This window comes from Protopterus annectens, chromosome 2.part1 (genome assembly GCF_019279795.1).
Source record: "Protopterus annectens isolate FY-2018-M chromosome 2.part1, PAN1.0, whole genome shotgun sequence".
NCBI lineage: Eukaryota > Metazoa > Chordata > Ceratodontiformes > Protopteridae > Protopterus > Protopterus annectens.
In genome coordinates, this window is record NC_056729.1 from 937,500,956 (window position 1) to 937,523,979 (window position 23,024).

Here is a 23,024-nt window from a genome sequence, read left to right on the forward strand (position 1 = left end):
GGACTGCAGCATCCATCCTGTTCACAACAAAATACAGTATCAGCAATGAATCTATCTACTGTGGGAGTAGAAACCACAGCCTTCTGCATAAAAAGCAAGTACAGTACCTGTTGTGCTATTTACAATATAAGCAGATTTGGCATAAGCAGCACTAAACTTTTGTTCCCCTGCAGCTCTCAGCTCCTTGTAAAATCTACTCGACACTCAGCTGCATCTCTGAACTTTGCAGCACAAGAAATCTGGACAAAGCCAAAATTTATTTGGGGGGGGGGGGCAAAAGCCCAAAAACAAGGGACACATTTTAAACATTGCTTGTATAATGTTGGAAAGTTGCTAGAATAAAATGCTGTTACCACCATACATTTTACTGCCAAGTATTGAACCCAGGTCCCTGTGCAAAACAGCCAGAGCAACATAACACTATGCTAAATTATCTATTTTTATGAAAGATAGGAAGACTGAAACTTAAATGGCTACCATTTAGTGAATTCAGTTCACACCATAGCTGTCAACATCTTAGCACAAAACACCTGAACAAAGCCAATAATGGGGGAATACAGCCCCCAAACATATTCAGTGAGTTCAGTTATCACCATAGCTCTCAACCTTGGCACAAAAAACCTGGACAAAGCCAATAATGGGGGAATACAGTCCAAAAAATAGGGACAAATATCCACTGAGGGCACCATAGCAAACCCACACAGATGACACCCCAACCAAGAATCAAACTAGACAACCCCATAACTGTCAGGCAACACTGCTACCACTGCACTACTGTCTGCTTTACATAACAAAAATACAGAAACCACAGATTTTATGAGGAGCTTAACAAATATGAAGCAAAAATCTGCAAATGTTTTAGAAATGGTGGTGGGTAGGGAATTCAGGCTCTTGTCACTTGGGCCCAAGGTACAGGGTTCAAGCTTTATTCTCTACCCACCATCATGAAGCAACTGGGGCATTTCTCACGTACACACACAGGTCTGTGTAACAAAAACAGGATTTGCATGTGATCGCATAGGCTTTTATTCTTTCTCATTAGTATATAAATATATATATATATATATATATATATATATATATATATATATATATATATATGCTCTGACATATTTTTTATTATAAATAAAATGTACAGCAACATGTACATGTAAATAACACTTTATTTTAACTTTGTATTAGTATATCTTTGTGTCTCTTTAATTATGTGATAACTACAAGATCTGTATTTCTACTTTATTTTGAATTCTGTATACCTTATTTGTCTTTTGTGTTTTATACAACTGTGGAGCTTTTCTCCCCAGGTCTCACCTGAAAATGGGCACCTGCCCAGTCAGACTTTTCTGGCAAACAAATGTCAAATAAATAAATACAAATAAATATAATATGTACAAGTCTTCTAATGGACTTACATGTATTCTAAATGCTATCACAACCTGGGAACGCTAGCTTGCCTCATACATAAATTTTTTTATTTAGAATCTGATCCTGGGGCTTCTAAATATGTAAACAAATACATCATTGATTGGCTAATTGATTTCATTTAATTTATTTTCATAGCCAACAAGGGAGCCCGCAGGATTTTTTGCAGGGGGGTGCAAACCCAGAGCCCCACCCACATAGCTCACCCCGCCCCCTGCCAACACAGCCCCGCCCAAGTCCACCCACCCCAAGCCCCGCCCACACAGCCATTCCAGTGTCCCATTACTTGGCTATTTCTCCCCATTTACTGTAGACACTGTTCAAATCTGTGTGCATACTGTGTTATGCTTTAGTTCTACAATGATTACAGGCAGTTGGATTTAATTTACAACTTTTATTTCAAACATTATAGCCCAAACACTGAGACATTTACTAAACCTAAACAAAGCAATAGTCTTACAATGAAAACAGACTTGGCATTAAAGCTTCTCTACTTTTGAAACTCACATTCAATGAAACGGCATTGAAACCCACATTCAAAGAAAATGCATCTGGCCAGTGGCAGGTTATTTACCTTTGAACTGTTTTCAAGCAATAGGCTCCTTGCACACTGTTAGGGCCATGAAAAAGTTATTTGATTTACCTGATTGTATTAATTATAATATATAATTGAATGATATCCCTTGTATTACACAGCAACACTTGTACATTTCAGTGTTTCATCTACAAATTCAGTGCCTGCTGCCGTCAATGAATAAATTGCCTATGTTAAATTAAAAAAATGGTAAGCTGGTATATTGCAATAGAAAATGGATGACAAGCTGAAAAACAGGTTCATAGTTATTAGGCATCTCATCCAAAGGAGGACATCCTGAGGACTGCAGCATACAAATGTATATGCTGTAGGAATAGAAGCTCAAGCCTTTACATTAAGATGCAAGTATTCTACTTGTGGTGCTACTAACATAGCTTTAAAACTTTATACCACAATAGAGATACCATTTGCTAAACAAAATGGTTGCACATTGTAAATAGACTTGGCATGAGCAGCAGTGAACTTCGCTTCCTTAAAACTCACAGTTCCTTGAAAATGCACTTGAAAATTCCACCTGCTAACTCTAACTTGGGCATTTCACTTTCTCTCTCTCTTACAAAGATACCACACCCCTCAAGGCCTCACCCTTAGTGCAAGAAATCTTGACAAAGCCTAAAATAAATAGGGACAAATTATAAATATGGCTCTCAGAAAATTGCAAGAGTAACAGGATTTGTGTTAGTATGCATTTTTCTAAATGACATGACATCTAAAACTGAAATGTCTCATTTAGCAACTTCAATCCTTTTTAAGAGGAATATGGGGCAAAAATCTGGACAGCTGAGGGGTATGCTACTTCCCTCTTATACACACACCAAATAATTCTGGTCAGACTTGAATTAGTTCTGGGAAGGTTGCACTGAACGGCACCGTGCTTGATCTGAAGTGGGTGAAATCCTGGTAGCTAGTGATTGCAGCTCAGCAATGTGGAGCATTAAAGCATTTTAGCAGAGCATTGTTTCATCACTACCTATTGTGTTTGCACATAAGCTGTAGTCATTTCAAACATTTGCCTTTTTTGATTACTACAGAGTACATTTACCCACCAGAGCTATTGTGTTTTGACTTCATTGTGGAGCTAGTTGTTGCAGGGCTTGGCTTTTAAGTAAGGTAGCAATGCTTATTTACCATATACCATTAAAGTCACCCAACTACAAGTGTACTAACACACAGACACTGCTATAAGACACTGGTCTCCAATAAAATGTAATGAGCTTCTGAAAATACTGTAATCCTGTCCTTTTGTTACAAATACTGTCATATGCATTTAATACCCAAGGCTTATACATTATCTAGCTATGTAAATATTCTCTGCATGGCAACAACGAAAAGGCTTTCAATGCTGGCAATTCTTTAACAATATGCTTACTAAAGCTTACTTGCATCTTACAATGTCACAAGCTTACCTGATGTTCATTAAACCATGGCTACTTAAACAGAGCAACAGGACACTGTGATAGCATGCAGTTCCTGAATAATAAGAAGCATAAATCAACAGTATAAAAATCTGATAGAAAACCAGAACATTTTGCAAAATCAAGGACAGATGAAAAGCCACGGTCATATTTGTGATCTACCTTGGATGGGGAATACTCTGCACACTTACTGCATAACTGCTTCTTGCCTTCCTTGGACACATCGAGCCACTACAATGGGGGCTGGGGTGCAATAAGTATGTCATAATTTGAAATGTCTCTGGCTGATAGTGATGGCTCTGACACTCCTACCTCTCAACTTCAGAGCAAGAAATCTGGACAAAGCCATACATAGAACTAGAAGTGGGACACAGGCCCAAAAATAAGGCCAATTTTTAAATATTGCTCTTATTAACTTAATAGAACAGGTAGATCTTGCATTAGTACAAATTTTCTGAAGGGTATAAAATCTGAAACTCAAATGTCTGCCATTATTTTCTAACTTCAATCTTTAATGACTTGCCACTAATTTGCCAGAAACCACAATTTTATGAAAAACAGACCAAACTGTGATGCAAAAATACCTGTCAAAAAAGGGACACCTTTTTAATATTAACAGTTAACTTGAAGCAGCTAACAAAATAAGAGCATCCACATGCATTTCTGAAATAAAGGTAATCTATAACTGATCATTACAGTTATAATTGTAAACCCTCCACATTTTCTTCCAAAATTGCCATTTTGGAGGAGGGATTATTAGGGAGAGCAACATTTTGAGCCAGAATTGGGGACAATTGAGATGTTTGGATATTCCTAATCTACAAAGTGATTTGCACATACCTCTCAACCTCTTAATGCAGGAAATCTGAACAAGGCCCAATATATTGGGGAACATACAAACACTACTAAAAATTGCTCTTGTATAAACTTAGACAGTCTTGCATTAGCATGCATTTTTCTGAAGGTTATGACATCTGAAACTCAATGTCTGTCATTTAATGGCTTCATTCCTAAATGATTTGCTAGAAAACCACAAATTTTATGAGAAACAAACCAAATATAAGCAGCAAATATCTATTAATTCTGCAAAGATATGGACAACTGAGAGGTATAGCTCAACCGGGCTGTCTGAGTTTGCTACGCCACCTCACAAAATCATGGTCAAATGGAGCCTCCCCCCTGCAGCCATTCCAATGTCCCATTCCTTGGTTATTTTGCCCCATTTACCATAAACACTAATGTGCATACTGCTTTACTTCTGCGATGATTTAGGATTTCATTTGAAAGTTTTATTTTGCATTTTACAGCACAAACCCCAATACATATCTGTTAAAGCAATGCAGTCTCAATGAAAATAGACTAACATTAATACTTCTCTGCCCTTGAAACTCACATGCATTGAAACAGCACTGAAACCTACTTTCAGAGAAAATACATTTTGCCAATTGCAAATATTAACTCTGGGCTGTCTTCAAAATCATAGGCCCCTCGAACGTAACATACACATGCTCTTTGATACACCTTCCTGACTGTATTACATTATATTCCTTGTACAATACAGTACAGTTGTTAAAGGGCATTTTAAATTTATTGTTTTGAAAATTTTTCCAGTAAACAAAGAAACAAAAGCATCCACCAATGACAAAATTGCCCAATTCAGAACATTTCCATCATAAAAAGTCTACTCAAGTCCACCAGTATCAGTAAATAATATACACAATCTCTGTAGTAAAATCCATATTGAAGAAATTTGTAACTAATAGAGGTTGCTGCTAGCAAACACTTTATATGTCATTGTTTAATCTACAAATAAAGTGCCTGTTACCCTTGAAGAATAAATTGCCTTTGTTGCATGCAGTAAAAATGAAAAGCTAGTAATACCGCAATAGAGAATGGATAGCAAACTGTTAACAGGTTCATAGTTACTAGGCATCTTTGCCAAAAGGACTGCAGCATCCACCCCCTTTACAACACAATACAGCATCAGCAATGCATTTATCTACTGTGGGAGTAGAACCCACAGCCTTCAGCATCTAAAGCAAGTACACTATCTGTTGTGCTATTGATGCAAGCAGACTAAACATAATCAGCACTAAACTTTTGCTCCCCTGCAGCTCTCAGCTCCTTGTAAAATCTACTCTACACTCAGCTGCATCTCTGAACTTTGCAGCACAAGAAATCTGGAAAAAGCCGAAATTTATTGGGGGGGGGGGGGAAAAGGCCAAACAACAGGGACACATTTTAAACATTGCTTGCATAATGTTTGAAAGTTGCTAGAAGAATAAAATGCTGCATTACCACCATACATTTCACTGCCACGTCTTGAACCCAGGGGACCCCGTGCAAAACAGTCAAAGCAACATACCACTACACCAAATCAGCTGTTTTGTGAAAGAGGAAGACTGAAACTTTACCATTTAGTGAATTCAGTTCTCACCATAGCACAGCTGTCAACCTCTTAGCACAAAAGACCTGAACAAAGCCAATAATGGGTGACTACAACCACCAAACATTCAGTGAATTCAGTTCTCACCATACCTCTCAACCTCTTAGCAAATAACACCTGGACAAACCCAGTAATGAGAGAATATAGCCCCAAACAGTTTCAGTGAAATCAGTTCTTACCATAGCTCTCACCATTAGCAAAAAACCTGGATGAAGCCAATAAATACCTGGATGAAGCCAATAAATACCTGAACAAAGCCAATACTGGGTGAATACAGCCCCAAACATATTCAGTGAATTCAATTCTTACCATAACTCTCAACCCTAGCACAAAGCCTGGATGAAGCCAATAATGGGGGGAATACAGTCCCAAACACAGGGATACATTTCAAATATCCATCTTGTACACTTAGAAAATTGCTAGAATAAAAGCTTGCTTTTGTTACCATACACTTTCTGAAGAATATAAAGTCCGATATTGAAATGTGTCCATTTACATTTATTAACCAGGAAAGTCTGACTTTGAAAAAAAAACAGCTAATTTTTTTAGCAGAGGCCCAGGGAGAAACACTCCAGACAGCCAAGAATAAAACCAGATAATAACATTTAGCTGTCAGGCAACAAGGACACAAATGCAGAAACCACAGATTTTATGAGGAACAGAAAAGGTATGAGGGAAAATCCTGCAATATTTTTACAAATGGTGGTGGGTAGGGAATTCAGGCTCTTGCCACTTGGGCCCAAGGTACAGGGTTCAAGCCTTATTCTCTACCCACCACCATGTACACCTGGGGCATTTTACACACACACACACACACACACACACACACACACACACACACACACACACACACACACACACACACACACACACACACACACACACTCTCTCTACCTGCACGGGTCCCATCTTCCGTTCCCGAATAATCCGTCTGCGTCTCTCAAACTCCTCTACCTGAAGGTGTCCTATCTTCCATTCCCGCTCGAATAACTTGTCTTACATTCCCGCTCTCAAACAGCGATGATGTCAGCACGCCTACCCGCGACTGGACTGTTAGCACAGACTTGATGATGTCAGCGCGACTGGACTGTTAGCACAGACTTCTTAAAGAAGAATGCACTATCTTCTGAACGTAAGAACGCACAAAAACAAAATAACTTTGTTTGCAATGATCTACTAGTCAGCCGATTCCAGGGGGGTGCAAGTGCACCCCCTTGCACCTGCCTGCGGGCGCCCTTGATAGCCAAGTAGATGAATTGGTCTAGCATGACTTCTTTCTGCAACAACATGCAGCAAAAAGTGGTAATATATTTGAATACATTCATAAAAGACAAATTATTTGATAACAAAAATTGAAGACTGTACATACAAGTGTGATTTACATTTGAGTTAGCCCACCAGACCCCCCTACTTATATGTACTACCTCCACAGTCACACTATGAGGTAAAGGAAAGCTCCACTATTGAGAACACAGAAGTTTCACAAAATGTAGGATGAGTACGTAATCTGTATTCCCATTCTTACCACAGCATGGTCACTTACAAAGTACAAACTGAAAAAAAAAAAATATATATATATATCACACAGATGCATATCACAACACAAACACTTGCAAAGTGCATGCCTAATATGTGTACCATCCACATTTATATCACAACACAATCACTTCTAAAGCACTCACCTATTATGCACACAATATAAACACTTAACATCAGTATTACTTGTATTTTATCACACTCACAATTATAGCTTCAGATATTGTTCAAATTAAATTCCTGTGCCGTATCATCCTACTACAACAGTAATGCAGACACTCATACATACATGCATGCATATATAGTATAATATAATATAATATAATATAATATAATATAAGTACATACTAGATGTGTAACTAAAATGTCAACAGAAAATCCACTAATTACAGGCCAAGCAGGGTCTTGGCATGGCATGGTGCACCACAATTTTCTGAATAGTCAAACCACAGCAGTACCTTGTGAAAATAAACCAAGCTTCACCATGAAATGGTGCAAAATGTCTTGCTTTGCATGAAGTGATAGCTCATTTTATTAGCTACCCGAAAATGCTATTTTTGAAACTATATATATATATATATATATATATATATATATATTCTAGCTATGTGATAAGCTCTAAATCCTACTTATTGTCCCCTACTTCATAAGAATTCCCGAAGAACACTTGAAAGAATACACATAATGCAAAATTCCAGAGTGGGTTCGCATTGACAGTCTTAGTGGAGTTATAACAATTTTTGTCCTGTACTAATCAGTTCTTTTCTGATGTATCCCATTATCTATCCAGCATGTTTTATCTCCTCACATTGCTGAATTTAGATCACCTAATATGAACACTCTCACTCCTTTAGCCTCTTAATTTTGCAGCTGGTACTTTCCCTTTACTGGTGAAGCCTTCTTGGTGCTAGTTTATTATAATATCACTTTGCTTTTCTTTCCATTTAATCTAACATGCTATAAAGCTGAACATCCTTACAAGCATGACAACCAGTTTGCCTTCTGCCCTACAAATATTTATATTAAAGACAGAGAGAGAGAATTTTCCTTCCTGCTGCATTACAAATAATGTCACTAAAAGCATGAAATAAAGTACTAAACCTTGCAATACCTTTGATATCAACAGCCTTTTCCTCAAAATACACTTTATTTGTTCCCACATTCTTTGTGTAGCTGTTAAACTAGTGTTTTAAACAGAGACTGTGTGTGAGCCCCTTATGGTACAGTGTCAGCTTTTCTTTTCTTTTTTTTATTTTGTTTAATCGTATATCAGGTAAATGAACTTGGGCCATTTACAGCCAAAACCATAACGTGCACCACACACACACACACCTTACCTGCTGTTTCCCCGATTGGTCCGCTCTTCCAAGCGATCCATGAATGCCCCAATCGGTCCTCCTCCTAGCTCGGTCTCCCGCGATATCCTCCATAAGCGGTCCTCTTAGCCCGCGCTTGGTCTCCCGCGATATGTGAGGAGGCTGGAGCCTCCTGCAATTGGCCCAGCCTGTGGGCGATGCAGTCCGGTGACCATCTGGTATGTGCGGTCACCACCACACAGATCTCTGGGTCGGAAGGGTGGAGTTAACTCCCTTCCCTATCCGGACTGCCTAACTAAGCAGTCTGGGGCTCAGGAATGCCTGAGCATGCGTGCTTTGAGTTCTGGTCTGCCTAACACATCAGCCAGGAACTAAGCACGCATGCTCAAAGTCCGAGAATTTCTGTTTATTTTATTTTTTTTTGTATATGTTCTACGGGATGGTGGGGATTCTGGGGACTGGGACTTTATTTTATAAACAGGTGGGGGGGGGGCATTTTACAGGTGGGAGGGTTGCAGTCCTGCAGTCCTATAGCACGAGCCACCCCTGCCTAAGTCTCTTATCACACTTTCGGTGTTTAGTTTACTGCCACCTATATGGTAATTCATGGACACATGTTTTTCCCCAAAGGGATAACTTTACATTTCTTGGCATTGAGCTTGAGCCCATGGCTCTGGCACCAAGCATCTGTTTCTGTAAGGCCCTTTTGTAGAGTATCCACATCATTTGGGGATTCAATAATGGCTCCCAGTTTGCAGTCATCTGCGAACTTTGATAGCCAGAGTCCCTTAGTGTTGGCCTGTACTTCAGAGAAGTAGATGCCAAACAAGAGCAGTCCCAGGACTGAACCCTGAGGTACTCCACTTGTCACTTGTCTGGAACTGGATTTGGAGTCGGCTACTTTTACAGTGTGGGTTCTATCAGTAAGCCAGTTAGCAACCCATTGGGTGATGTAGGGATTAATGCCCAGCTTAGTAAGTTTATCTATGATTCCAGAGTGGGGGATGGTGTCAAAGGCCTTGGCAAGGTCTAGATAGGCTGTGTGGACCACCTTACCCTTGTCCATGGCTCTGGAGACTGATGCGAAGAAGTCAATCAGGTTCAGAAGACAAGATCGGCCCTTCACAAACCCAAACTGGGTGGGGTCCAGTGTTCGAAGGTTGCCAGTGTCTTTGTTTATAAGTTCCATGATAATACGCTCCATGGCCTTGCAGATAAGGCTTGTCAGACTGATGGGATGGAAGTTTCTGGGATCCAAGGTGGATCCCCCTTGTGGAGTGGGATAACTGTAACTCTGCGCCACTCAGTGGGCACGAAACCTGAGGTGAGGCTATGATTAAACATGACACTTAGGTGAGGTGCCAGTTCATATTGCAGTTCATAGCCCGGGATGTCATCTGGTCCCATGGATGCTGTATTCTTAGCTTTGGAGAATGCGTTTTTTACCTGTGTGGACATTATTACCAGAATTTGGCAATCGTCCGGTATTCAGATGGGCCGTTTAGGGGGTGAGAGGGGGTGAAGTTGGCACTGAATCGATCTGCCAGGATATTGTCAATATCCTTGGGATCAGTATAATTAATGCCATTCTATTTTAGCTCAGAGCAGATCTGAGCATTGCCATTTAGATTCTTGACATAGTTATAGAATGCCTTGTGGTTGTCTTTGGAATCTTTGGCAATTTTATTTTTGTAACTAGCTTTGGAGGATTTTATGAGGGATCTCAGTTTCTTACTGAGGCTGGTAAGGGAGTTTTTTCCATCCTGGGAGTTTCCTCTTTTCTGCAACAGTTTCTTCCTTTTGTTGTAAAGTTTGTTTATGGCAGGGGACCACCAGATTGCCTTCCTTATTTTGGGAGAGAGCATCTTGGTTCTATTTGGGATGGCACGATTCATGCATGAGTGGATGTGCTCGTACAGTGCCTTAGTGTAGGATTCAGCAGTTGAACTTTCAGTTCCCGTCTGCATGGGTGTCATGAAGTTTGTCACTTCTGACTTGAGTAGCAGGAAGTTGGCTTTGGAGAAGTTTTTTATGGAGATTTTCTTACTGAGGGGTGGGGTGGGATGTGGATGCTAAGGGTGATTAGCTTATGGTCAGACCTGACTAACAAGGGGGTGACCATAGGTGTGGAGCATCGATTTCCCATGTTGGTAATGACCAGGTCTAGGATATTGGAGCCCTTGGTGGGACTATGGATTAGTTGATCCAGGGCATTGGAATTTATGAATTCCAAGAACCGTTGGGCAAAGGTGTTGGTACATGAGTAGTTTTCCCAGTTAATGGCAGGGTAGTTAAAATCACCCAGTATTAGGGTGTTTGATTCTATCTTAATATTTTCCAGTATGTTTAGAAAGGTGTAGTGAGAATCTTGGGGTATGGTGGGGGAGTTGTAGCAAGCTACAATTTGGATTGCAGTCTTACCTAGTGTTAGTTGCACCTGGAGATTTTCAGACGCATTGTGTTGGGCAACTAGCCTGGTGGTGTGAATATCCTTGGTGAATATTGACACTCCCCCACCTTTAGTGTTTCGGTCCCGGTTTGGTGGCCGAAAAGTGTGGTAAGAGTTGTAGCCTGGTATTGCAGGGGTGCTCTCTGGAGCTTTGAACCAGGTCTCAGTTACTGCAGATATCTATGTTCTCCATTTTTAGGAGTGCCTCGAGAGAGTGCATTTTGAGGTTTAGACTTCTAGCATTGAGTAGCATTACCTTCAGATTTTGCATGCTTGTACTTGTTACGGTGGTGGTTTTGTCCTTTGAACTTTGCCTAAAAAAGGCACTATAGGGGGTGGCAAGAGCCTTGGCCAGTAACCTGAATCTCAGGGGCGACAGGTGCAGACCATCTCTGGCAAAGCATCGTGGTCTGTCGATCATGTCATCCCAGGCAGACAGATACTGGATCCACTTTGAATGACACCAGAAGCTTAGCCAATTGTTGAAGTCAATCATTTTGTCCTTATATTGTGGTATCATTCTTGGCGAAGGCAGGGTGCTACTCAGGGCTAGGGTCATACCTGCCTGGGCCACATGATCCGAGAGCTCTTCCATGTCTCTTTTCATGTAGTCCAGGGAGGTACGTCTCAAGTCATTCACTCCAACATGGACAATGACAGAGTCATATTTGTACTTGTTGTGGAGTGACTTGAGTGCATGCGTTATGTGGCGGATCCCGCCACCCGACAGGCAGCAGACTGTAATTTTCTCCTTGTTCAACCTGATGAGTGAGACATCAATGTGACGGACTATAGAGTCACCTATGACTAAAGTATTGGGTACATTGTCTTGCCTTAGGGGCTGTTGCTGGGTGGCACACTGGTATTGTGAACTATGTGACACTTTGGTTGTGATTGGTGTTTGTTTTCATTTTAGCTTCAGAGGTCCTTGTTGTTTGGGCAGGTTACAGTTAAGGGCCTCTGCATATGTGGATTTAGTGTTGCCATATGTGGGTGTTGGTGGTGTGGGCTTAGAAGGGCTATGTGTTGCTTGAGGTGTAGTGCAGGTGTTAACCTTCTCCTCTTGACTGTCTAGCACAATCTTGGGTGGAGAGAGCTTTGCTTCCATTTGGCTGTGTAAGTGCATCTCTCACAGGCTGTAGTGTTAGGTGGTAGGAGGAGAGGGCTGTCTGTGTACATGAGGCAATTGCTGCATTGCCCCAGTATGCCCAGATTCGCCAGGTGGACAGGAGAAATCACTGGAAGCTGACCCTTGGACATGCCTGGTGTGGTGCTTTTTTTTTTGTAAAATACAGGAGCTGTTTTCCCTTACTTTAGCAAGGTACTTTGCAATTATAGGCTGTTTAGTGCCTGCTATTAATTTCTCCTTATTAACAAGGAGAGTTGAGTGCTTGTATCAGTTTAAGGCTTCCTAGTGCTTTCCAGCAGGTATTAGCGAAAGTGCTAGTCACAGGCTTAAAGGTAAGATGAAAAAAAATGCACACTGCAGTGTGCACTAGAGAAGTTAGATGTGAAAGTAGGTAACTTAAGTTTTACCTGTTTAAAAAGTTAAGGTTTAGTGGAGAGTTACTATTTTTAAAACAGCAAGATGGATTGAAAGGGGGTGGTCACTTATGTATTCTGGTACTATGGAATAGCAATGGGCGCAGCTTGCGCACCAATTTTTGCTAATATAGTTTTGACTCAGTGGGAATTGTCTAATGTTTTTACATCAGAAGGGATGTCACATTGTAGATTTTACGGACGATACCTGGATGACATCCTAATTTTTTGGATTGGTAACCGAGACCAGTTGTCAGAATTTTTACTGTTCCTCAACTTTTGAAATTCACAATGGAGATGCATACTGAATCCATCAGTTACTTAGATATACAGATCAGTAAAGATTATATCAACAAACAATTTTGCTCTACAATCTTCAGGAAGCCAACATACTCGAACTCCCTTCTCCATTTTGAGAGCGAACACCCTCTGCACCAAAAACGATCCCTGGTCAAGGGTCACGGTGTGAGAATTGCCCGTATGATCAGCAAATTGGAGGATTTTCATAAGGAAAGGGGTGTTTTATTGAGCATGTTGATGAAGAGGGTTATCCTGAAGAATTTGTGAAACCGTTATTAGATGAAGTAACTAGAAAGAGAGTGGAGGGGCACTTTTACCCCTTGTTAGGGTTAGATATCTCCAGATTGTGTGCACCTTTGGAGAACAGTGCACTGACAACTGGCTGCTGCAGTGGGTTGATACTTACATATACCCCACAATTCCCTCTGATTCTTGACATTATTTCCAAAACTGGTTTATTTTAAGAAGTGATGAGACCATAGGGGTGAAAATAGGTGAGGCACCCGTAGCAGTGTACAAAAAGGACACCAGTGTAAAGAACCTACTAGAAAGAAATAAAGGTAGGAACACTAAATGTGTTGTAGGTAAAATGACAAAATGTGGGCAGTGCACCCAGTGCAAAAATATTTTGGAGGGGACAAGGTCTTCATAGATGGAGATGGCTGGGTGAGATTTAATCAGAAAAACAACTGTGGTACTAAATATGTAATTTATGCAGGTGTATGTCAGGAGTGTTCCAGCTTTTATATAGGTAAAGCCAAGAATGCGTTTAGGACACGCATATACCAGCATATTTATGATATTGGGAAATGTAATCTAAAAAATGCACTGGCCAAATATGTCAATACTTACCCAGGTCACTATTTTAAGTTTACAGTCTTGGAACAGCTTGTAGTGGATGAAAGAGATGGCCCTATTGATCAGTTATTAGAATTTAAAGAATTATTATGGCAACTGAGGGTAAATGCTACTACAAGTCCAGGACTTAATGACGTGGTTTCTCTCAGTAGTTTTTTAAAACTAAAAGCTGATTTTCTTTTTTAAGGGGGACAATGTTGTGACTACTGCTGCTATTATTACATGTGTTGTTTTACTGTTCTCACTTATTTATCTTGTATTTTATTACATCTTGCACTTATAGGAAGCATTCTTTTACTAATTAGTTTTATAACTTATATCAGGATTTGGGTTCATTAATGGCTGTTTTTATATTGTTTTCTTTTGAATACAACCACAAGGGAGCCTGTATCTTTAAAATTACATATGAATATTAATTAGGTATGGTAATTTGGAAGTTTATTTTAATATAAAATGAAGTGTTGGATTGTGATTTTCATTCTGAAGACATCATACATAATTGTGACGAAAGCACTCAAATTTGTATTTATTATTTCTCTGGCATCCAGTTTGTTTCTTTCGTGTCTACAGTTCTTTAAAAATAGAGTGAAAGTAAAAGAAAGGGAGACATGGTTAAGAAGTAACAAGAATTATTTAGAGGGACTGACAAATATTAACATATTGCAAAATAGGAGGAATCTCACAGAACAAGAAGAGGAGCAACTGCAGAATGCTAAACAGAAAATAAGGGATTACCTCAATAATATGCATGACTTTAGAAAGATTGCTGTTAAGCAACTATTTTTTGATATTAACGCTAGAGCACAAAAACTTTTAGCACGACTCAGGCAACAGAAAGTAGAAAGGGCTGTCACCAAGCTTAGAAAGACTATAACAAGCAAGATATCAAGGGATCCTGTAGAAGTATTATTTTATTTATTTATTTTATTTTACATCTGTTGACTGGGCTAGTCTAACTGGATATATGTCCATTTTAGTAGAGGCCCGAGGAGATAAGCTGCGAGATATAAACAAAGACATACAACTACAATAACAATATCAAATAGGAAAAAAAAATATTTATACAACAGTAACATATGTAGTGCAGTATTAGAAATATTTCAGAAATTCTGTGAAAGTCTATATACAGCAGAGAAATATAGAAATCAAGAAAAGGTACAAATGGGGGTCTATATTACAACGTCGAACTTGAAGAAGTCCGAAATCCGAAAATAGCGAAGGCACGGCACACCGATTTATTTCCCGGGGGAAAAAAAATTAGTGGGCGTTTTCAGGGCTTTGCTATATCCTCCACTGCGGTGCGATCTTGGAGTTGGTATATTTCAGTAGAGGGGTGGGGGGCACAGCCCCCCACTTTAGTTAAATTTAAAGTGTAACTTTTTTTTTTTCACGGAGCAGCAATTTTTTTCCCTTGGGAAATAATCGCTGTTCTGTATTTTCGTTATTATTGGGTTTCGATGCGTACTGTTCGATATTACAACGTTCAAACTCCTCTGAGTTTGACTTTGTAATATAGACCCTACAAATGGAAATGTTTATGGAAGAATTAAATATGCCAAGGTTAGAGGCAGATGAAGCTCAAATACTAACAGGATAGGAGGAGATAAGACAAAAATTGATGTATAACCAATCCACAGGAAAGTCTCCAAGAATAGATGGTATTCCTGTGGAAATTTAGAAGCTAAGAGGGGAAAGACTGATAAAGATCTGAAAGGTTTTGTTTAACAGTATTTTAAGAGAAGTACCAACATCCTGGCAGAAAGTGGTGGTAGTTCTAATACCTAAAGAGGGTAAAGATGCATTAGAACTTCCAGATGTAGACATATGAAATGCTATAGACTGCATGAAGTTGGCATTGTATATTGATCTTTATACTCAAGGCAGTTTGTAACTGATTGTCTTTACACATTTTCCAGAGAATGTTAGAAAATTCACATTCATAGATCTAGTCCTAGATTAGTATAGCCATTGTACTGCTTAGTTTTCACAAATTAGCTATTGTTTGTAGATGTATGTCTTATTTTCTTCAGAGTAATGTTAGAAAAAGTCAAACTTTTTCACAGATCTAGTCATCTGCTGGTTAGAGGCTACCAGAAGGTTTCCATAGCCACTAGATTACTCAGTTTTATGCCGTTTAATTAACAGCAAAAATGTAGATGTGACAGCTGTCTCTGGGGTATAGACAATTTAGTACTGATATTTGCCCCTAATTTCCTGGGTTTGATTAGCAATCCAGCAGTGTTGAAGCTAGGCATTGTGTTCACAGTGCTGCCTTATTTAAAACTTGCATACCCACTGACTCCCTCTCTTCCCAGGTGCCTCATATGCTGGTCAGATTTAAATCACATATTGCAGCTATGTACACTTTGTTAGTTGTATGAAATAGTAATCGACAGCAATTAGTGGTAGTTTGGAACAAAGAGTGCAGCTGTGCTCTGCTCCATGCATCTGAAACCTTGGTGTATACTGAGCTCTGCTGACAGAAACATGGATTACAAGCAGTCAGAGTGCAGCTGTGCTCTGCTCCATTCATCTGAAACCTTGGTGTATACTGAGCTCTGCTGACAGAAACATGGATTACAAGCAGTCAGAGTGCAGCTATGCTCTGCTCCATTCATCTGAAACCTTGGTGTATACTGAGCTCTGCTGACAGAAACATGGATTACAAGCAGTCAGTTTGTGAATTATTTGGTACTAGTCACCTCTGTACTATACCTTGTCTGCAGTGTGGATGACCGCTCTGAATAGGAACCAGAGTTTTCCAGCTGTCAGTTATAACCATAAACAATCATTAAATAAGTATAAAATCATTAATGGCCTTTGGGCGAAGCATTTCACATTTCTCTATGAATTCCTATGAGCGAGTGGTAATGCAAATACTTAGTGTGTCTGTTTTGTTTGAGAGTAAATAAAATTAATTGGGTCTAGTAGCTCTGAGGCTCATTTTCAGGTAGTTCTGATTTCAGCAGTTTTGCTTTAGTTAGCTTTGCTTGTATTGCTAAAGGTATTAGAAAAGTCAGTTGTGTTGTTGTATGTTCCTTTAGGGATGGACTTTTGCTGCGGACAAAGACTGAAGATATTGTATCTCAGCTCAACACAAACCTTTTGGGATCAATATTGACATGCCGTGCTGCACTGCGGAGCATGCTACAACAACAGGGCGGCGCCATTATTAATATAGGTAAGAATACACTGAAACATTCTTGTTCATAGTTTATGGATTTTATCTTTTGTGTTTGCATGTGTGCCATTAAGGGGTATAATGTAAATGACATGATGCTGGTGAGTGGGAATGAGTTTGAAAAGGTAGGATTTTTTTTTTCTTTTAATATATTATTGGCATTTTCTAACATTGCAATGAAGTGCAGTGCTGGCAGATTCAGTCTCATGTAGGCCTTGTAGTGGTTCTTACATCCCACATTCATTTGCTTATTTGATGCTTCTTCTGTGTAGGTTATTCTGTATTTTTTTATCACAAAAAAGCTCGATATAGACAAATAACTGGAGTGTGGGGTTTGCCCCTATTTTAAATGCACTTTTACCTGAACACATGCACATTACAATATCAGTGCCATACATATTTTCAGTGGCAAAAGTCTGACTATACATGATCCACAACCATAAACAAATGAAAAATTAGCGCCATGTAGTTTCTTTACGTAAGAAAACATTTTACATATGTTTGAAGAGTACAAATAACTATTACTGTAGTGTTTGTCATGCTGTATTTTACTTATGTTGTACATTCCTATTTGATTTTTATTTTATTTATTCATTTATTTTTAGGTATGCCATTTGTACACTAGTTTAGTCCAGTTTTAAACCTATTTTCAGGGGAGACCCAAATAGGTATTCATATTGACTATGGATAATTTGGCCAGACCACTAGGTAAGATTCCTAATCTTTTAATAAGTGTCACAGGATCTTTTATGTCTAACTGTGCCATTAGCAACTAAGGCTGATGGGATCTCAGTTTATCATTTCATCCAGAATACAGAATTATTGCTTAATTTTACTGACCTCACATTGCACACAAAACAGCACAATAGTTTGTTGCGATAAGTATTTGCATTGTAGTTCTTGGGTCCATTTTCACTGAAGGAAACACTTTCTATTGTAAGTTTTAATACTGCGACATGTAAATGGGCATACCCACGAACTGCACTACAAATAAGGATGTTACTGTTCGAGACTAGTAATCAAAGCCACGCCTTGCCAGGGGGTCCCATTGAGCTGCGTGTTAGTAAATTCTGTGGTGACACATTGTCATTTCGATTTAAATGTCAGAAATGACAAGGAGTTGTGTAGGGTTACTTAACGTACCTGCAAATTGTAAAAGGGAAAGTTCAAAAGAATATTGCTTCTATGCATTATGGACTTATTGACTTTGAATACTATCGTATTGATGAAACTGAAATAAAATAGATCTACAGAAAATCTGCTGATGGTTTCTGCTTGAATCATTTTTTTGGTTTCATTTAATATTTTATTATTTCATTTGTTCTGTAAAATACTTTCTGAATTTCAGTATAATAACTTATTAACATTACTCTTGTAAGATGTTAGAAAGATTCTTGGATATTTTGTCATGAAAAAATGTGGAATACAATAAGCTATAAATGGGTATAGAGAAAGTACATATTCAGTTGCTATAGTCAAGGTTTATAAACTGAATGTATTATGTAACAGCAGAAAAGTTATTGTGTATTTTTTAAATGAGATATTGCTCCTCTTGAGGGTTACTTTGTGTAGTATTCTCCTGCCCACTGGGGTTCATTTTTAACATTATTTGTATCCATTGCAAGATTGCCAGTGTTAAAACATCTGGACTTTCATGGAATTTTCCTCCCAAAGAAACTTATGTTTATTATTTTTTAAACAGTGTGGTCCTTTTTGCCAGATGGTAGATCATCTCAGATTTCTGCTTCAAGTCACTAGAGTATAATGAAGTTTGTACGCTCACTGTGACTAGTTTTGTTTTGAATAGTCCAGTATGTATGAAATTTAACTTACCTCTGTGGCTTCATTGGCTTATGCTGAAAAGGGCTCCCAGTGGAGTGCAATTTTTTGTTAGGTAAATAAGTAATGCTGCAGGGTGGACAATGGTTTACTTATCTACATTTAATGGGCTTTATTTTAAATTATTTCCTTTTGCCTAAATTTAATGATCTGGAAGTAAAGAAATATAAATTTTGATGACAAATAAGATATGCTTGTAGCAATTAATCTACCAGTTTGTCTGTCCAGCTGCAGAGCCTAGTTAATCAACATGTTTAATTTGCCCACTTCTCATAAGAGCTCCCTTATCTCAACCTGAATGTGTGGCAGAGAAGGGTAAAGCCATGACTGCAGACCAGATGATTTGAGTTTGATTAGCAGCCTGGGCACTGGAGGAGCTGAGCAAGGGAAAGTGTGAGTAAGTGGCCACTGTCAGATTACCCGTACTAGGGAAGTGGGAAATAGCACTGGCTTGCCACTTAGGTGACACATAGAGGGACCACTTTGTGTTGCACCCAAGAAGTCTTTTGAACACATAACATTGTACTTTGCTCAAGCAGGGGAAGTCAGAGTGCAGAGGCAAATTTTGCATGGCGGATAGCATGCAATGGAGCTCAGAAAAAGCCACTGTGAGGAATGGAGCCCTGTGGGAATATGTAGATAGATAGCTCCACAGCTGCAGAAGCAAACTGGTCTCCTCTGTACCACCTGACTCTCACCACTGGGGAATAGATGGGCAAATTAGACAAGACTGGTAGGAGCAGATGGCCCCCATCACTCTCTGTTAGCCAGGGCATGAGTGACTTCCACATCATAGAATGAATAGATCAATTTAGTACAGGTAGGGGAATTACTGGGCAGCAGGATCTGTAGACTTAAAAAAAGACATTTAATTGTTTTGTTTTTTCAACTGGCTTGTTTAATTTGTTTACAGCTTTGAACCCTGTGCCTCCTGTTCAGGAAGACTGTTCAAGCCATCCACCACACTTTCAATGGATTATTGCTTCTATATATGTTCTTTAAACTATTCACCTCATGTTTTTAAGCTGTGTTCTCTTGCATATCTTCATTTGCATTATTATACCATCATGGACTCTGTAGAGTCCCTTGAAGTTCCTAAAAGATTCTGTCACATCCACTCTCTTTCTTCAAGACTGTACATATTAAACTCTTCTAATGTCTCCTTATTTGGCTTCTGATAAATACGTGTGCATTCTTTGTTTCTATTTTTTCTATTGTTGATATCTCCAGAGTGACCCAGGGTACTGTAAATGGGATCTTAATAACTGTCTGTAAGGAGGGATTAAAAAAATTCTTGCCTCTCTTTCTAGCATTCCTTCTTATACCTTTTGTTACCTATTGGATGTCATTTTTGCTTTAAGACACTGATTCCTCATTTTAGATCATCTCATAGGATGTAGGATTAGGACAACATGTTTTTTTTCAGTAGAAGACATTTCATTTAACACTCAAGCAAATCTACACAGAATCCAGTTATCTACATTTAAAAAAAAATATTTATTCATCACAGTTTTAATTTGTATCATGACCTCATATACATTAATAACAATGAAAAAAAAGATTCCAGTAACACTTTTCATTGTCATGTACATATATTATACTTATGTTTTTATTACAGTTCTGTACTTTTACACTTGTGCCTTAGAACATGCTCCTATACTTTCAGTTTCTACCAATCTACTTATTTTAACCATATTTTTAAGCATTATTTTGTATATACATTCTTTCCAAATGCACCATTTATTTTTATGAAAATTATTTCCTCCATTGTTGAATGATCCCATCTCTGTTGCTTTTATTTCCTTTGCAACATTCAGTACTTCATTTGCAGCTAGTTTTCTTTCATTTCCATTTTAAAATATTTGCTTTTTTGCCAATACTAACATTAAATGTACTAAGGCCTTATCTTAACAATTCTAAACTTGTATACCAACTCAGTAGCAGTAATACCTCTCAAATGTACAGGTTTTCGCAGAATGTCCAGATTTTTGCCTCATATTTTTGGTGTGTCCCTTTCTGGCAAATAGCTGAGGCTTGAAGTTATTAAATATTGACAAACATTTGAGTTTAAGACTCCACATCCTTCGGAAAATTCATGCTAATGCAAAACCTATTATTCCACCAACTTTCTAAGGTTGTAAGGGCAATATTTAAAATCTGTCTCTATTTGTCTCCTCATCATTTTCGGCTTTGTCCAGATTTTTTGCTCTAAGATGTTGAGAGGTACCATCGTCTCTTTAGTTAAAACAGTACATTGCCCCCAAGAACTGTGTCAGGATATTCTGTAGGGAGTCATTAAACTCAGTTAATTTCACACAGTTTCAGAAAATGTATTCCTGTTTCATTCGTTCAGTCTACAATATCTGCTCATCATAGGAGATTACTAGGCTGTTGGCCCGGAGGTCATTTTAAGCCTAGCTGTTCCAACCCAATGAAATACCATAGAAGTACTAGTCAGTACTCAAGATTGCATTTAGTGATGACTGTTCATGTCCAGAAGGGTTGTGGGAACTATCAACGGTAAGAATTTATAGTGCCCCATCCACTCATCCAGCTTCCTCTTGAACAGTGTCATAGAGGTGCTCTGTTTCACATGAATTAGTAGCCTGTTCCAAAGACATAGCAGTCGCTGAGAGATAAACCTGTCCTTCCAGCATTTCCTATTTAAGTCGCAGGCCATATTTAAGTCCCCGGAATGGGTAGCCCTAGACTCATTTGATTTACGTATATGCAGTAAGTTCATCAGGTTTGGGTCTTGGGTTGCTCTGTAGGCCAGGCATAAGTCTTCCCCAAGAAGTCTATAGAATATGGAGAATAGTGACATGGAGTTTAGTCGGTCCGTGTAAGGCACATGTTAGAGTCCCTTGATCTTCTTTGTTAGAAACCTCTGAGTTCTCTCTAATTGCTGCAGGTGCTTAGTGCGGTACATACCGAATGGGGCATTATACTCAATTATGGGCTGGATAAGTGCTGAGTATGGGGGGGGTTATAATTTCTTTTGCTGTCGAGGTGATGCCTTTACTAATCGAGTGAGCTATGTGGGGAAAGCTTTCCTTATAGCGGTATACACATGGTGATCGAAGTTAAGGTCACGGTCAACCTGTGATCCCAGGTCCCTTACCACTTCATAGGTACTTATGATGTTGTTGTTGATTTGATAGTGTTAAGGGACATTGATTGTACCGAAGGGAATGAAGATGTATTTCTCTGCATTCAGTTTGAGACCATGACTAATACACCAGTCTTTGGTCTGTGTGAGACCCCCCTGGAGTATACTAACATCATTTGGGGATTCAGTGATTTCACCTAGTTTGCAGTCTTCTGCAAATTTGGTCAGCCACAACCCTTTAGTTTTGACCTGAATGGCTGAGAAATATATACCAAACAGTAGGGGGCTCAGTACTGACCCCTGTGGCACCACTCTGGTAACTGGTTGATGTGGAGTCACCCATTTTGGTAGTGTGTATCCGGTTTATGAGCCAGTTGGCAACCCATCTTACAACGAAGGGATTTGCAATCTGTTTGCTAAGTTTGTTATAAATGCATGAATGTGAGATTGTGTCGAAAGCCTATGGCAAGTCGAGGTATGCTGTGTGCACAGGGTTGCCCTCATCAATTTCACTGGTCACATTTTCAAAGAAATCCACCAGATTTAACAGACAGGATCTGCCTTTCATGAAGTTGAATTGGGTAGGATCCAGGGTTTGGAGATCACCTATGTCTTTATTTATGAGGTCCATAATAATATGTTCCATAGCCTTATAGATGAGGGTGGTCAGGCTTATGAGTCTGTAATTCCCTGGGTGTGTTGCTAGGCCACCTTTATGGAGGGGAATAACTGTAGCTGTTCTCTATTCTGCAGTAACAAAGCCTGTGCAACAGTGATCTAATGAAGAATGTCAACAAATTACAAAAGAACAGTGGAATGAAATCTTTAAAGCCTTTTTCTCATTGCTTGAGTAAAAATCCTCTGAAGCCTACTTGGAGTATAAAAATACATATGTAAACATTTACATGTATATATCCTAAATCTTTATTACTTGTAACATATCTTCAGGCTTTACAGATTTCATTCCATTGTTCTTTTGTAATTTGTTGACATTCTTTATTAGGTCACTGTTGCAC

General features: G+C 39.0%; 1 protein-coding gene across 4 annotated transcripts in view; it reads left to right on the forward strand.

The window, feature by feature from the left end:
- CBR4 (carbonyl reductase 4) overlaps positions 1–23,024 on the forward strand; it is a 767,690-nt gene that overhangs the window by 377,041 nt on the left and 367,625 nt on the right. For all 4 annotated transcript variants that reach the window (XM_044062572.1, XM_044062573.1, XM_044062574.1 and 1 more), the window contains exon 4: positions 16,924–17,060. In XM_044062572.1, the coding sequence (XP_043918507.1) occupies positions 16,924–17,060 (137 nt within the window). The remainder of the gene's footprint in view (positions 1–16,923; positions 17,061–23,024) is intronic.